At 34.2% G+C, this 14,150-nt stretch overlaps 1 protein-coding gene across 1 annotated transcript in view; it reads left to right on the top strand.

The window, feature by feature from the left end:
- Positions 1–14,150, top strand: part of LOC115439288 (methionine synthase-like) — a 55,049-nt gene that overhangs the window by 23,600 nt on the left and 17,299 nt on the right. The window contains 7 exon segments of the mRNA XM_030163116.1: positions 528–644; positions 3,743–3,883; positions 3,973–4,062; positions 5,872–6,024; positions 8,573–8,680; positions 8,799–8,899; positions 13,175–13,242. Of these exon segments, the coding sequence (XP_030018976.1) occupies positions 528–644; positions 3,743–3,883; positions 3,973–4,062; positions 5,872–6,024; positions 8,573–8,680; positions 8,799–8,899; positions 13,175–13,242 (778 nt within the window).

Genomic DNA, 14,150 nt, shown 5'->3' with positions numbered 1-14,150 from the left:
AGGCTTTTATTATTTTGTTCATTTTGTTGGTTATTTTGGGCATTCTTATCCATTTTCTTGATTATTTTATTCATTTTTTTTACCCATATTTTTAATTATTTTATTCATTTAGTTGTTTATGTTGTGCATTTTGTCTATTATTTTGTTTATTTTGTTCATTATTATTTAATTTGTTGATTATTTTATTCATTTTTGCTTCCTTTTGCTTTTTATTGTTAAATTTGTTTAATGCCATAAATCTCATATTGTCTGAACTAAAGGGTTAAAGACGTGTTAAATGCAAAGGGAGGTCACACTAAATACGACCAGCAGTTTTTTTTCCTTAAATCTTCTGTTTTTCGTGTTGTTCATACTTCACATACGTTACTTTGGATCTAAATACAGACACAAATGCATATGTGGACGTTCAAACTTTACTAAATAAACAAACCTCATGTTGGACGAGGACTTTTACTGTGGACTGTACATGATCCCTGTTGGTTTGTCGTATACAGTCTGTTCATAGTTGTGTGCTTGTGTTTATGTAGGAGACATTACCCAGAGCCAGAGTGAGCGGAGGTCTGTCCAACCTTTCCTTCGCCTTCAGAGGAATGGAGGCCATACGAGAGGCCATGCACGGAGCGTTTCTCTACCACGCCATCAAGGTAAACACACAACTAACTGCCTCTTCTTCACACAGATCACAGCTAACACCAACAATCAGGGTTTATATGAGTTACAGCAGGGGTGTCAAACTCATTTAGGTTCAGTTCCATATTTAGCCCAATTTGATCTCAAGCGGGCCAGACCAGTAGAATAATGACTTAATAACCTATAAATAATGACAAATCAAAGTTTTTCATTTTGTTTTACTACAAAAAAAAACAAAACAATGAAACTATGAAACTAATTACATTTTATAAAAAATGTGCGAATAACCTGAAAAAACAGAAATTTCATTTGAGAAATTAGCGCAATTTTAACAATATTATGCCTCGACTTATTATTTATACATGTAGATTACACACAGTGTTACATAAACATTTGATAACAGGCAGAATATTGTTAAAATTTTAGGGGTTTGGAACTAAAATTTGAACAATTTCTACAATATTACATCTCTTATTATTAACACAACTACAGATCACAGTGGATCCATAAATGCACAAAACATTTAATAACAGGCAGAATATTGTTAAAATTGCACATTTCAGGTTGTTCATCTTTGTTTTTATTTATGCATTTATTTGCATTTTATTGCGAAAGAATAGTTTTGTAAATATTTTCACAGTGTAATCTGATTTTTTTCACTTAAATTTTTTCCACGTAATTTTTCACAAAGAAAATTTGTACAGTAGTTGTCATTATTTATGGGTTATTGTGTTGTTATTTTTTACTTTTTACTTTACATTGGTCTGTATGTGGAACCTGAACCAAAATGATTTGGACAACCTTGACTGTTGAGGTTCATTTTTGCACTTTCATCCCTGTGGGTCGTAATGGAACCTTTGGCGGGCCAGAGTTGGCCCCCGGGCCGCATGTTTGACCCCTGTGAGTTTAGAGGTACGCCGATATATCAGGCTGATACATTGATTTTTTTCCAATATCGGCCATCAGCCTTAATTTATTTTTTTGAAAGCCAATATTTGATCAGTAGTAAAAATGTTATAAGATATTTGATCAGGCATCTGTGTGGGCAGCACTAGAAGCTCAATAAATGTTAAAAGAGTACTATTTCTACATGTATTAATAATTTAATTTATTTTGCTTCATAAAAATCTTAATTATCTGAGTGTTTAAATTGTATTTTACGGTCAATGTGCTTAAAAAAAAAATCGGCCTTAAATATCAGCCTCAAAAATCAGCTCTAGATATCGGCTATCAGCTGACTAAATTTTAAAAAATTGGTATTGGCCTTAGAAAAACCCGCATTGGTTGACCTCTAATCCTGAGTACATGTATTTCTGTAGATATGTATTTGGCTCCAGAAATAAAGGGCTTTGCTGGAAAAATCTGAAAATGACCCTTAAAATTTTACCTTAAAAAATGTGTACGAACCCTGAAAAATACTGCACAGACATCAGATTGTACTCTGACTCTGATGTGATGTTAACAGTGCAAAACTACTACTTAAATGTCCTATTCTAAGATATTTTTATGGGTTTTTTTTGTCATGATTATGGGGGTCAAGATGTAGACCCGAAGTCAAAAGTTAAAATTATCTTCATCTTTCACTTGTCATTTGCTTTATAAACACAAAAAGAAAACATTCCCCTTGATCCACAGCTTTGGAATTAATTTTTCTTTTTTTAATGCTCAGTTTATAATGGTTCTGTGTAGTACTGAACTCTCACCAGCAGGGGTCAGTCTGGTCCATACAATAAAACCTACTTCATGGTCTTCACTTCAGTGTGTTCAAACCATTGCCACAGTTCACAATGTGGCTTTAAAATGTGCATAAATTAACATTTCACACTGTTTTTACAATCATTTCTATAGTTTCTAACATTATCTGTGGATCAGGATGTAGAGCAGGTTGTCGGTTTAATCCTTTATCTTTTGTAACACAAAATGCTTTCAGTGTCATTGAGGCTGGAAAGGACTACAGAAGTACAAATTCACCTTTTAATGGTGTTATTAAGGGTGTTTCTATGTAATATTAATGTTCCAGACTCTGACCAGCAGACTCTAAGCCCGAAGGGGAGGCAAGGGCTATTGTTTTTTGTTCAGTTTGTTTGTTTGTTTTCACTCTAGCAACAAATCTATTGGTTGAATTCATACCAAATTGGGTTTATATGTTGCCAGTGACCCAGAATAGATCTCATTACAATTTGGGAAAAGTAGGTCAAAGTTAAAATTTTTTAGGAATTTTTTTAAATCTTTTTTTTTTCCCCATTCACTTATAAAGGGGGGAAATTTCAAATGTCTGTAGCAGCAAAACTATTGGTTGAATTCATACTAAACTGGGTTTATAGATTGCCAGTGACCCAGAATTGATCTGATGACATTTTGGGAAAAATATGTCAAAGTTCAACTTTTTTATGAATTTTTAAAAAACAAATTTTCCCCATTTACTTATAATGGGCGAAATTTCAAATGTCTGTTGCAGCAAAACTATTGGTTGAATTCATATCAAATTGGGTTTATACATTGCCAGTGACCCAGAATAGTTCTCATTACATTTTGGGAAAAGTAGGTCAAAGTTCAAATTTTTCATGAATTAAAAACAAAAAAAATCCCCATTTATTTATAATGGGCGAAAATTCAAATGTCTGTAGCAGCAAAACTATTGGTTGAATTCATATCAAATTTGGTTTATAGATTGCCAGTGGTCCAGAATAGATGTGATTACATTTTGGGAAAAGTAGGTCAAAGTTCAAATTTGTAAAGAATTTTGAAAATCTTTTTTCTTCTCTCATTTACTTATAACGGGCAAAATTTCACATGTCTATGAAAACATCAATTTTGTTTCAATTTACTTCAAACTTGTCACATATATAGAGGCAATTGATATGCTGACATCAGCGCACGCATAGACATGATGACATCAGATGGATTGATGCCAAAATTAACTATATTACGTGTGAGGGGCGGGGTTTGTTGTGACTGGAACCACTTGTTTCTATTTTTACTCACATTTGCACATAAGGAAGCCCTGATGACTCAATAAATCTCACTGATGATAAATGTTGGCTTTTGTCCACTTTGTCCAACTGGTTTTTATTTGTGCTGTAACGCTGAACCCGTCATTGTTCCGCCTCAGGATGGGATGGACATGGGCATAGTGAATGCTGGGAATTTACCGGTGTACGACGACATCGACAAAGAGCTGCTGCTGCTGTGTGAAAACCTGATCTGGAACCGAGACGCTGAGGCCACAGAGAAACTACTGTCCTACGCACAGGTACAACAACGAAAAAAAACAAACACTGAGACGAACGTACAACGGGTTTGACTGTAGACCGATGATGATGATCACCATCATCTCCATAGAACAACGTCAAAGGAGCGAAGAAGGCAGCTCAGACCGACGAGTGGAGGGAAACTAGTGTGGAAGAGAGGCTGGAGTACGCCCTCATCAAGGTAAGAGTAGATTCAATTAGGGTAGAGTAGAGTAGATTAAAGTAGAGTAGATTAGATTAGATTGGATTAAATTGGATTAGATTAGACCAGTGGTTCCCAACCGTTTTAAACTTGTGAGCCCATTTTAACATCACAAATTTCTGGCGACCCCAGACACTCAAAACGGAGACTTTTTTGGTTTTTTTGCTAAAATTCATTTGTTTTTGATCATGTAATAGTTTGCTATACTATGTTGCAAATAAAGGTTAATTTTAGAGGACATTTAGTCTATATAACAGGGGTCACCAATCCTGGCCCTCGAGGGCTACTATCCTGCATGTTTTAGATGTATCCCTCTCCCAGCACACCTGACGGTCATTATCAGGCTTCTGCAGAGCCTGATGATAGGCCTATCATTTGAATCAGGTGGGTTGGAAGGGGGATATATCTAAAACATGCAGGATAGTAGCCCTCGAGGACCAGGATTGGTGACCCCTGCTATATAATATATATTATTATAGACGGAGGCAGTAAATCCAGGTGTACATTACTGCACAAAGGGAGAATTGGATTTTCCTGGGTCAGGATATGTACAGTCAGTCCAGCTGTGATTTACAAGGCTGACAGTTAATACTGAACAAACAAGAACTGAAACTATGAATTATGAAAGAGCTGCAGCATCTGAAACTGACCACAGTGAACATTTGACAGATAAACAGAACCACAGCGCTTCAGTTTCAGACTCACAGTTTGTCTTTTATGTTTTGTTTTTGTCTCTGTCAACTCACCATATATTCTTTATTAGTAAGTTTTTATTTTTATTTTTATCAATTACTAGAAATTCCAGGCGACCCCATATTATATTAGAATGGATTGTGTTAGGGCTGGATTTGATTAAATATCGGTAAATTAAATTGATTGGATTATATTAGATTGCGACTGGTTTATTTTATATTACATTGGATTAGGGCTGGATTAGATTAGATTTAATTGAATTGGATCTGGGCTGGATGAGATAAAATTAGATCACTGCTGGATTAGATTAGATTAGATTAGATTAGATTAGCCTGGGCTATGTAACATTACAGCTGATTTAGATTATATTAGATTGGATTAGATTAGTTTAGGGCTGGATTAGGTTGGATTGGATTATTTAAAATTGCAGGTTTTTTTAGATTATATTAGATTAGTTTAAGGCTGGATTATATTTGACTAGATTAGATTCAATTGGAATATTTAAAATTGCATTTTTTGTAGATCATATTATATTGGATTAGGGCTGGATTATTTTGTTCAGTTTGTTGTATATTGTATTCATTTTTGTTCATTTTGTTAATTTTTGTGTAGTTTGTTGATTATTTTATTCAATTTGTCGATTATTTAGTTTTTTATTCTCATTTTTGTTCATTTTGTTGATTTTTTTTATTTATTTTTTTTGTCTATTCATTTTTGCTTCATTTTCCTTATTACCTCCACCAAGTGAAACGGTGGAGGTTATGTTTTCATCAGGGTTTGTCTGTCTGTTTGTCTGTTAGCAAGATAACTCAAAAAGTTATGGATGGATTTGGATGACATTTTCAGGAAATGCTGATACTGGCACAAAGAACAAATGATTAAATTTTGGTGATGATGGGGGGGAAACTGATCTGTCTTGGTGGAGGTCTGCGCTCTCCAAGTGCTTTTCTAGTTATTTTTCAGTTTGTTTAAATGTGTAAATGTGTCTAGTATATAATGAAAGTATAAGTGCACATATATTGTCTCAGTGCTGTTTTCCACCTGCATGCATTGTAATTTGTCTTCGTCACTGTTTGTCGTGTTGGTATGGATCAGGGAATAGAGAAGTTCGTGGTGGAGGATGTGGAGGAATGCCGTTGTCAGGTGGACCGCTACACTCGACCCCTCCACATCATCGAGGGCCCCCTGATGAACGGCATGAAGGTGGTGGGGGATCTGTTTGGAGCTGGGAAGATGTTCCTGCCACAGGTAGGCCACGCCACAAAACAGATGTTCACCATAAACGCCATCTAGTGGGTTTTCTCACATGCTTTGTGTTCAATGTATTTATCCATCCATGCAGCAGAGGTGGATGAAAACTGAAAATACTGAGTGTGAGTACTGGTGTGATATTAAACCTCCTTTGCATGTGGACTAAACATTTTTAAACATGCAACATAAATCATATTGAAGGCTGAGAAGCAGACATTAACAGTGTGTTTATTTTTAGAAGAAACACTCTGTCTTCATGAGTTAACCCTTAGTGCATAAGTGACCTGCTAAGGTTGTTTTCTTGCGATATCTTTGTAGGTTTAGGCAGGTTTATTTATACAGCACATTTCATGTACAAGACAATTCAAAGTGCTTTACATAAAACATTAAAAGCATTACAGCAGAAGGCATGAGAAAAACAAACAAACAAACAAACAAAAATCATATAAATAGATAAAACAGATAAAACAGAAAAGCAGATAAAACAGAAAAGCAGATAAAACACAAACTTTTAGCTTAAAAGGAATAGTGCAGATCTGAATAATGTAATTGTAATGAAAAGTTATTTAATATTCCAAGTATTCCTCAAAAAACAACTGACATCATGCTACATTTTAAATTGTCCTTTTATAGATTTTTATGTAATTGTAGTTTTTGTTTTACTACCCCATACTTCCATAGGTGGGTCAAAATGACCTGGATTCATTTACAATGGAGTTACATCTGAACCTTTGATTCATTTACAGCAAAAAAAAAAAAAAAAAAAAAAAAAAAGAGGTGAGACTTTAACCCATAAAGACTCAAACTTCCACTGGTGACCAAAAGCATCTACTGATCGAAACTGTTTAATACCTGTTGATCTATTAATCCTATCAATACACGGAAATAATTAGTGTAAAATGCACTTTGTCATCTTTTCATGGTCGTGGACATTCAGAGGCTCTGTAGTCACCATGGAAACACTGTCATCTTCTACAACACTGATACACCAGTAATCCAAAGACAGTGCATGGAGACACATGTTTAATGTTCAATTACTGATGTATTTTGTTTAAAAAGTCACTTTTTCCTATTTTTTTTTTTGTCTGCTTTGATTTAATAACCTTTGAATTTACTCTGAACTTTAAGGAACATCTACATGATCAATAAATTAAATATCAGAAGATTTACTGAAAAATGCAAAATTCAATTCAGTGGTGTTAAATCACTTAGGATAGGTTAAATGTAGAGGGGGAAAAAATAATTTTTTCATGTAATTTGACAAATGGCACTGGTTTTAGATGGTTGTTTTGAAGACAAAAAAATTATTAAGTTAAATGAAGGAAAATACCTAAAAAAAAATGCCAAATTCAGAGGATTATATTATGATAAATGCTGATAAATCATTTAATAAAGATTAAATGTAGAGATAAATATAAATCTTTTCACATGGTTTAACAAATGACACTGGCTGTTGATGCTTGTTTTTCTGCTCAGGTGATGACATATTTTGCTGATGAAGTCACTTTTTCTTCACTTTTTCTCTGTTTTGATTTAATAACCTTTGAATGAACTCTGAGTTTTCATGGACATCTAAATTAAATATCGGAAAATACACAATTTACAGTGAAAAATGTAAAACACAGAGGATAATATTATAATACATGAGAAAAGTTAAAGACAAGTTAAATAGAGAGAAAAATTCATTTGGGAACTGACACAAAACTAACACCAGGTCTTTATGGGTTAAAGTTTTTACTTACTTTTTATAGATTTTATGTGATTGTAGTTTTTGTTTTACTACCCCAAGCTTCCATAGGTGGGTCGAATTTCATCGGAACCTTTGATTCATTTACAGCAAAACCAATGGACTCATTCACTAAATGGATGTTGACATTGTTCTATTATTGTTATATGCTGTATTTTATATACTTTACACACTTTATTTTCCAAATTTTCAAAATATAAAAAAATAAAATAAAATTGAGATTTTTTTTTTCCATTTTTTTTAACATTTTAAACAAACGTGAAATCATTTTTTGTGTGAAATATACTTCAAATGATTATTTTTAACATGGTAAAATAGCAAATGTGGCATAAAAACACGTTCATTTTAACACTTTTATAGAAGAGAGGAGGGTCCAGACATTTGTGCATCTAAGGATTAAGACCAGTGTTAATAACATACAACAGGTATAATAGATCCTACTGGGAAATTAGATTAATTATTCTGTTTTTACTCATTATTTTTTGAGCATGAAGAACAAAAATGGCTCCATTTAAAGTTTAAGACCATGAGACTTTGCAGCTTTTGTTTGTTGTGTGTGTTCAGAGAATGCATTTCTTTAACCGGTTTCACAAAACAATTTGGATTTAGATTCATTTGGAGAGAAGAAACTGAAAACAGACACTTGTAAATGTGTAAATATTACAGTCGTTTGAAGATCTATGATGGAAATAAACCTGTTGTTTTATTATGACTGTATTCACTGATGCAGAAACGTTTCCCACCTCATATTTTGCGTTTGTTTTTTGAAGGTTTTCAGATGAATTTGTGCGTTTACAGGTGATCAAGTCGGCCCGAGTTATGAAGAAGGCGGTGGGATATCTGATTCCATTTATGGAGAAGGAGAGGGAGGAGATGATGGCGTCGTCAGGGGCAACCGAGGATGTGGTCAGTCCCATTGAATATGTTATATGTGATGTACTGGGTTTACTTCTGACCTCGGTGTGCATTTTAAAGCAGCCATAAAACCTGTGACTTTAAATAACGTGTCGTATTCTTGGTGCAGGATCCATATCAGGGCACCATCGTTCTGGCCACAGTCAAGGGGGACGTCCACGATATCGGAAAGAACATTGTAGGTGTGGTCCTGGGCTGCAACAACTTCAGGTAAAAGTAGTTTTCCTGCCGACCACTAACAGTTTCCAACTTGAAAGTGTCTGAAAACGTGCCTTCACCAGCTGTCGACATTGAATATTTGAAGGTTCGCAGCAGGTTTGTCATTTTAGGTCAGGGGCTACATTCAGACCAGTGGGATCTTAAACAAAATAAACAAAAATAAAAGCATAAAAGCCTATAAATAATGTCAACTGAAAACTTGTCTCTATATTTCAGAGTGAAAAAAGTGAAATTACGTGAGGAGAAAGTTTACACCTACAAACTATCCTTTAAGAAATGTGAAAACATGAATAACTATGAAAAATAAGTTCAGTTTTAACAATATTCTGCCTCACTTTATCATTTACACATGTACATTATAACTTACAGATCACAGTGGATTTACAAATACACAAAATATTTAATAACAGACAGAATATTGGTATGTATGTTCAGGTTATTGACATTTTTGTGAAAGGATAGTTTATAAATGTAAACGTTTTCATGTCATTTTACCTTTTGCACTAAAACAAACAGAACAATTTGGGTTTACATTATTTATAGGTTATGTTAGTGTTTTACTGGTCTGATCCACTTTAGATCACATTGGTCTGAATGAGGAACCTGAACTAAAATGATTAATATCTCCAGTGTCATTTTTTTCATTTCACAAATTCATCCCACGGACTGAATTGAACCCTTCAACGTTTGACACCACTAATCTATGTGTTTTACCCCTTTTTTTTTTTTTTTTTTAGCTCATCAGCTGTGATCTATTGAAGTGGTTTCCAACCTTTTTAAACTCATGACCCCATTTTAATAACACAAATTTCTGGCGCTCCAGACATTCAAAACATAGACTTCTTTTTGCTAAAATTCATTTGTTTTTGATCATGTAATAGTTTGTGATACTATGTTGCAAATAAACATTTATTTTAGAGGACATTTAGTCTATATAATGTATACTATTAAGGACGGAGGCAGTAAAGCCAGGTGTAGATTACTGCACAAAGGGAGAATTTTATTTTCCTTGGTCAGGATACAGTCAGTCCAGCTGTGATTTACAAGGCTGACAATTAATACTGAACAAACAAGAACTGAAACTATGAATTATGAAAGAGCTGCAGCATCTGAAACCGACCACAATGAACATTTGACAGATAAACAGAACCACAGTGCTGCAGTTTCAGCTGCACAATTTGTCATGTCTTTTATATATTGGGATTGTCTCTGTCAACTCACCATATATTTGTTATTAGTAAGGTTTTATTTTTATTTTTATCAGTGACTAGAAATTTCAGGTTACTGCATCTGAGTTCTAGGTGACCCCACATGGGGTCCCAACCCCAAGGTTGAAAAACACTGATATATTGCAAAGGCGCTGTCTTCGTCTTCATTAGCAATTTCTTCAAACATCTTCACCAGTGAAACTACTGGTTCAATTCATCTAAAAAAATGTTTATGTAGTTTCTTGGGGACAACATCTGTAGGGTTTATTCACAGTTTTGAGAAATCTTGATTTTCGAATTTTGATTGTGAATTTTCAAAATATTCCAAATTTGCCATCACTTCTAATGGTCTATATTTTGATGGTTTATAACATGTAAATGGTTCAAGATATCAATATAGTTCCTATTGATCACTGATAGTAGTCATATATGGACTGTGATTGGATGAGTTGAGTTCTCCTCCAGTGAAAGTCCCGCCCACTTCTATTGTTAGATTGATCTGCATCCAGACCACAGGACTGGAACATAGAACAGAACCTGACAACCTCATCCATTCAACTGGTGTTGATTCAGATAGAACATGATGCTGACATAAAGGGACATTGGAACTATTTTTATAACATGCACTGAATGAAAAAAACAAAAACAAAACAAAATGTTCGACTCAAAGCACCTCCGTGGACGTCTGTATGTGTGACAGATAAGTGGAATGTTGGACCCTGTGGGGGTTCCAGAGACTCCCGCCCTCCACCGTCACATCCAGACACTGTTTGTGGATGTGTATCTGCAGCCTCTGCTCCAGGTTAAATGTTCAGCTGTGCTTCAGTCATGGAAGTTCACTCAACAGTTCACAGAATTATCCTCTTCACCTCAGATTGCCTTTTAATCCCCCACGGGCGCTCTGTTGCATTCTGGGAGAGAGGTGGTGGTGTCGATTTACTGCCAGACCGTGGATACCAGACACATACTGTTACTGCTGGTTAATGGTGCTTCTGTGGCCTGTGACGGGACTTTAATACCCAATATATGAGTTTATGTCCACATCTGAACTGAGCCCAGTGAAGGACGGAGGAGGTTTAGGCTTTTAGCATTTAGAATGCTGGGTTTTTATAAGGACATTGGACTTAATTTGACATATTTTATGGTCACAATTAGGGGTGTGTATTGGCAAGAATCTGGCAATATAATACAAATCACAATACTAGGATCACGATACGATATATCATGATACTGTTAAAAAGGCAATTTTTTGTTTGTTTCTTTTTTTAAATGATTATTTCCTTGAAGAATTGAATTATACCAGAAATCTGCACAAATACTAAACACATTTTTATTTGATCTGAACAGGATCTAATGCTATATCACAAATTGTTCCTGTGTTCAAACTTAAATTCTGTTTTACAGACATTACAATTTAAGATCCTGTTCAAGTGTTCATATTCTATTAGTTCACAACTAACATCAGAACATTATTTTTATGCAATTCCAACAAAGGAACTAACATTATTTAATAAAAGTGTAAAATAATAATAAATAAAATATAAACAACAAAGAAAAACAAAATCAGACATCCACAATATCTGCATTTGAATAAATACCTAAAAATATCGATACAGTACTTTTTAATATCAATACAGTATTGAGAAAGGAAATATCACAATATATTGCAGAACTGATATTTTCTTACACCCCTAGTCACAATGGAACGACAGAAGCTTTTTCCTTTTTTTTTTTTTTAATAGAATAGAACAGAATAGAATAGCTTTTATTGTCATTGTGTTCAGTTAAATTAGTAGTGCTACTCCAGTCAGTGCAAACCATACATCAGAAAATAAGACTAGACTGAATATAAAATTATGAAACTAAAAATAAGATCAGAAAATAGAATACAAATTTAACAAAATATGTGTTTGGTAAAATTGTAAAATCTTGTAAGTACAGTGTGTATATGAATGCTTCTATGAAACTGGTCCTAAAAACAGGACATGGGGCTAAAAATTCAAACTAGTTGTAGACTAATGTTATGAAGCATGTTTGGAAGCACTTTGGGTTTATTTTAAAAATAAATATTTACTGAGATAAAAGGGAAACTATTTTTCAGATAAACCACACGTTTATATTACTTTACATAATATTTAATACAAAAATCCACATGTAACACGGTCAATATATTTTGGAATATCTCGTTATTCTCTCACAGGTACATTTTGGTAATCAAAGTAAATATCCAAGGCAGAGTGTTTCATAAAAATGACCGCTGTTGAAAAATCACTCATAATTTATTTGTGTTTAAATGTGCAAGTTCTGTATGTAACACCAGTGGACACGATGGGTTTCACACCAAACCTGGAATGAGACTGAGATTGATGAAAAACCCAAGTGTGGATTAGAAAAAGCACTAGGATCGACACATTGAACACAGTGTCTTTATTTAGAGTCTATAGAAGCGCTCTACGAGTGCTTTTCTAGAAAAGACAGCGCAGACCTCTGCCAAGGCAGATCAGTGGGCCCCCATGACCCACCCACCCACGATCACCACCAAAATTGAATAATTTGTTCCTTGTGCCAGTATCAACATTTCCTGAAATTTTCATCCAAATCCGGGGCACTGATCTGCTTTGGCGGAGGTCTATGCTCTCCGAGTGCTTCTAGTTATTATTATTATTATTAGTAGTAGTAGTAGTAATAGTAGTAGTAGCAGTAGTAGTAGTAGTATTAACGCGCGTCGGCATGTGCCTTCTTCACCCTGAAGAAGATGCCAACACGCGTTGGTGTGTTTTTAACTCCAGTTCCTATGAACTCATCTACAGGACCTTTTGAAATAAAGGCTTTTTTTATTTTCTAACCAAGTGAGTGCCTGGACTTTTGTCTTTTTCCATTGGTTCATGCCCCTTGTTGAATACCAGTAGGTCCCTGTGAAATTTTTTTTTTTTTTTTTTGTTTTGTTTTTTTGATTCTTTGAGAAAATTTCAGTCCATTTTGACTAAACGCAGAGTAAAACTGTGGAAGTGTAGCGGTCTTTTCTCCTCAGATCTGTTGATGTTTCCTGTTTTTTCAGAGTGATCGACCTGGGTGTGATGGTTCCATGTGACCAGATCCTCAGAGAAGCTATTGCACAGAAAGCAGGTACTGTGAACAACCATGACTGTGTTTACCTGGACATCAGTATCTGGTTACTGGGGTTTATGGGGGTTTGAAGAATCCCATCTTTGTGTTTGTGCTGATTTCAGTTTCTCAGATATGCCCTTGTCCCTGTTTGGAGAAACTGGATACTCTATGTAATAGTAAGGGAATAATAATAGGAAAATAATAGGACGGTCCACCCTAAAGGTGCTAATGATTAGAACATGTTAAATGCTGGAAAAAAAAAAAAAAACCCTGTATTTTAACCCTTAAAGGACTACCAATATAACAGACTGACCAGATTTCTTTATGATTTTTTTGCAATAACAGTGTCTGTAAATGTCTTTTTTTCCATTCTTTTCCACCTTTTTTATCAAGGAGAACTTAACTTTTAATATCTGGCCATTAATTATCATTATGTTATAAATACTTAAAACAGTGTGTTATGGCAAAAAAAAAAATTCTGATCTAATCTCGTCTAGTCTAATCTAGTATGGTCTAGTTAAATCTAGTCTGGTCTAGTCTAGTCGAATCTAATCTAATGTAGTCTAGTCTTATCTAGTTGAATTTAATCTAGTTTTATCTAGTTGAATCTAATCTAGTCTAATCTAGTTTAATTTTATCTAGTCTAGTCTAATCTAGTCTAGTTTAATCTAGTTTCATCTAATCTAGTCTAATCTAGTTTAACCTAATATAATCTAGTCTAATGTAGTCTAGTGTAGTCTAATCTAGTCTAATCCAGTCTAGTCTGGTGTGCAAGGTTATTATTGTTAATGAAACTAACAAAATGACAAAAACTACAATTGAAAAAACATTTTCGTTGACTGAAATAAATAAAAACTATGATTAAAAGAAAAAAACAATAAGTGAAACTGCATTGTGTGCTTACAAAACTAACTAAAATGTATTAA

The sequence above is a fragment of the Sphaeramia orbicularis genome, chromosome 19, assembly GCF_902148855.1.
Source record: "Sphaeramia orbicularis chromosome 19, fSphaOr1.1, whole genome shotgun sequence".
NCBI lineage: Eukaryota > Metazoa > Chordata > Actinopteri > Kurtiformes > Apogonidae > Sphaeramia > Sphaeramia orbicularis.
The sequence above is the reverse complement of the archived record's forward strand: the minus strand, read 5'-3'. Positions and strand labels throughout refer to the sequence as shown.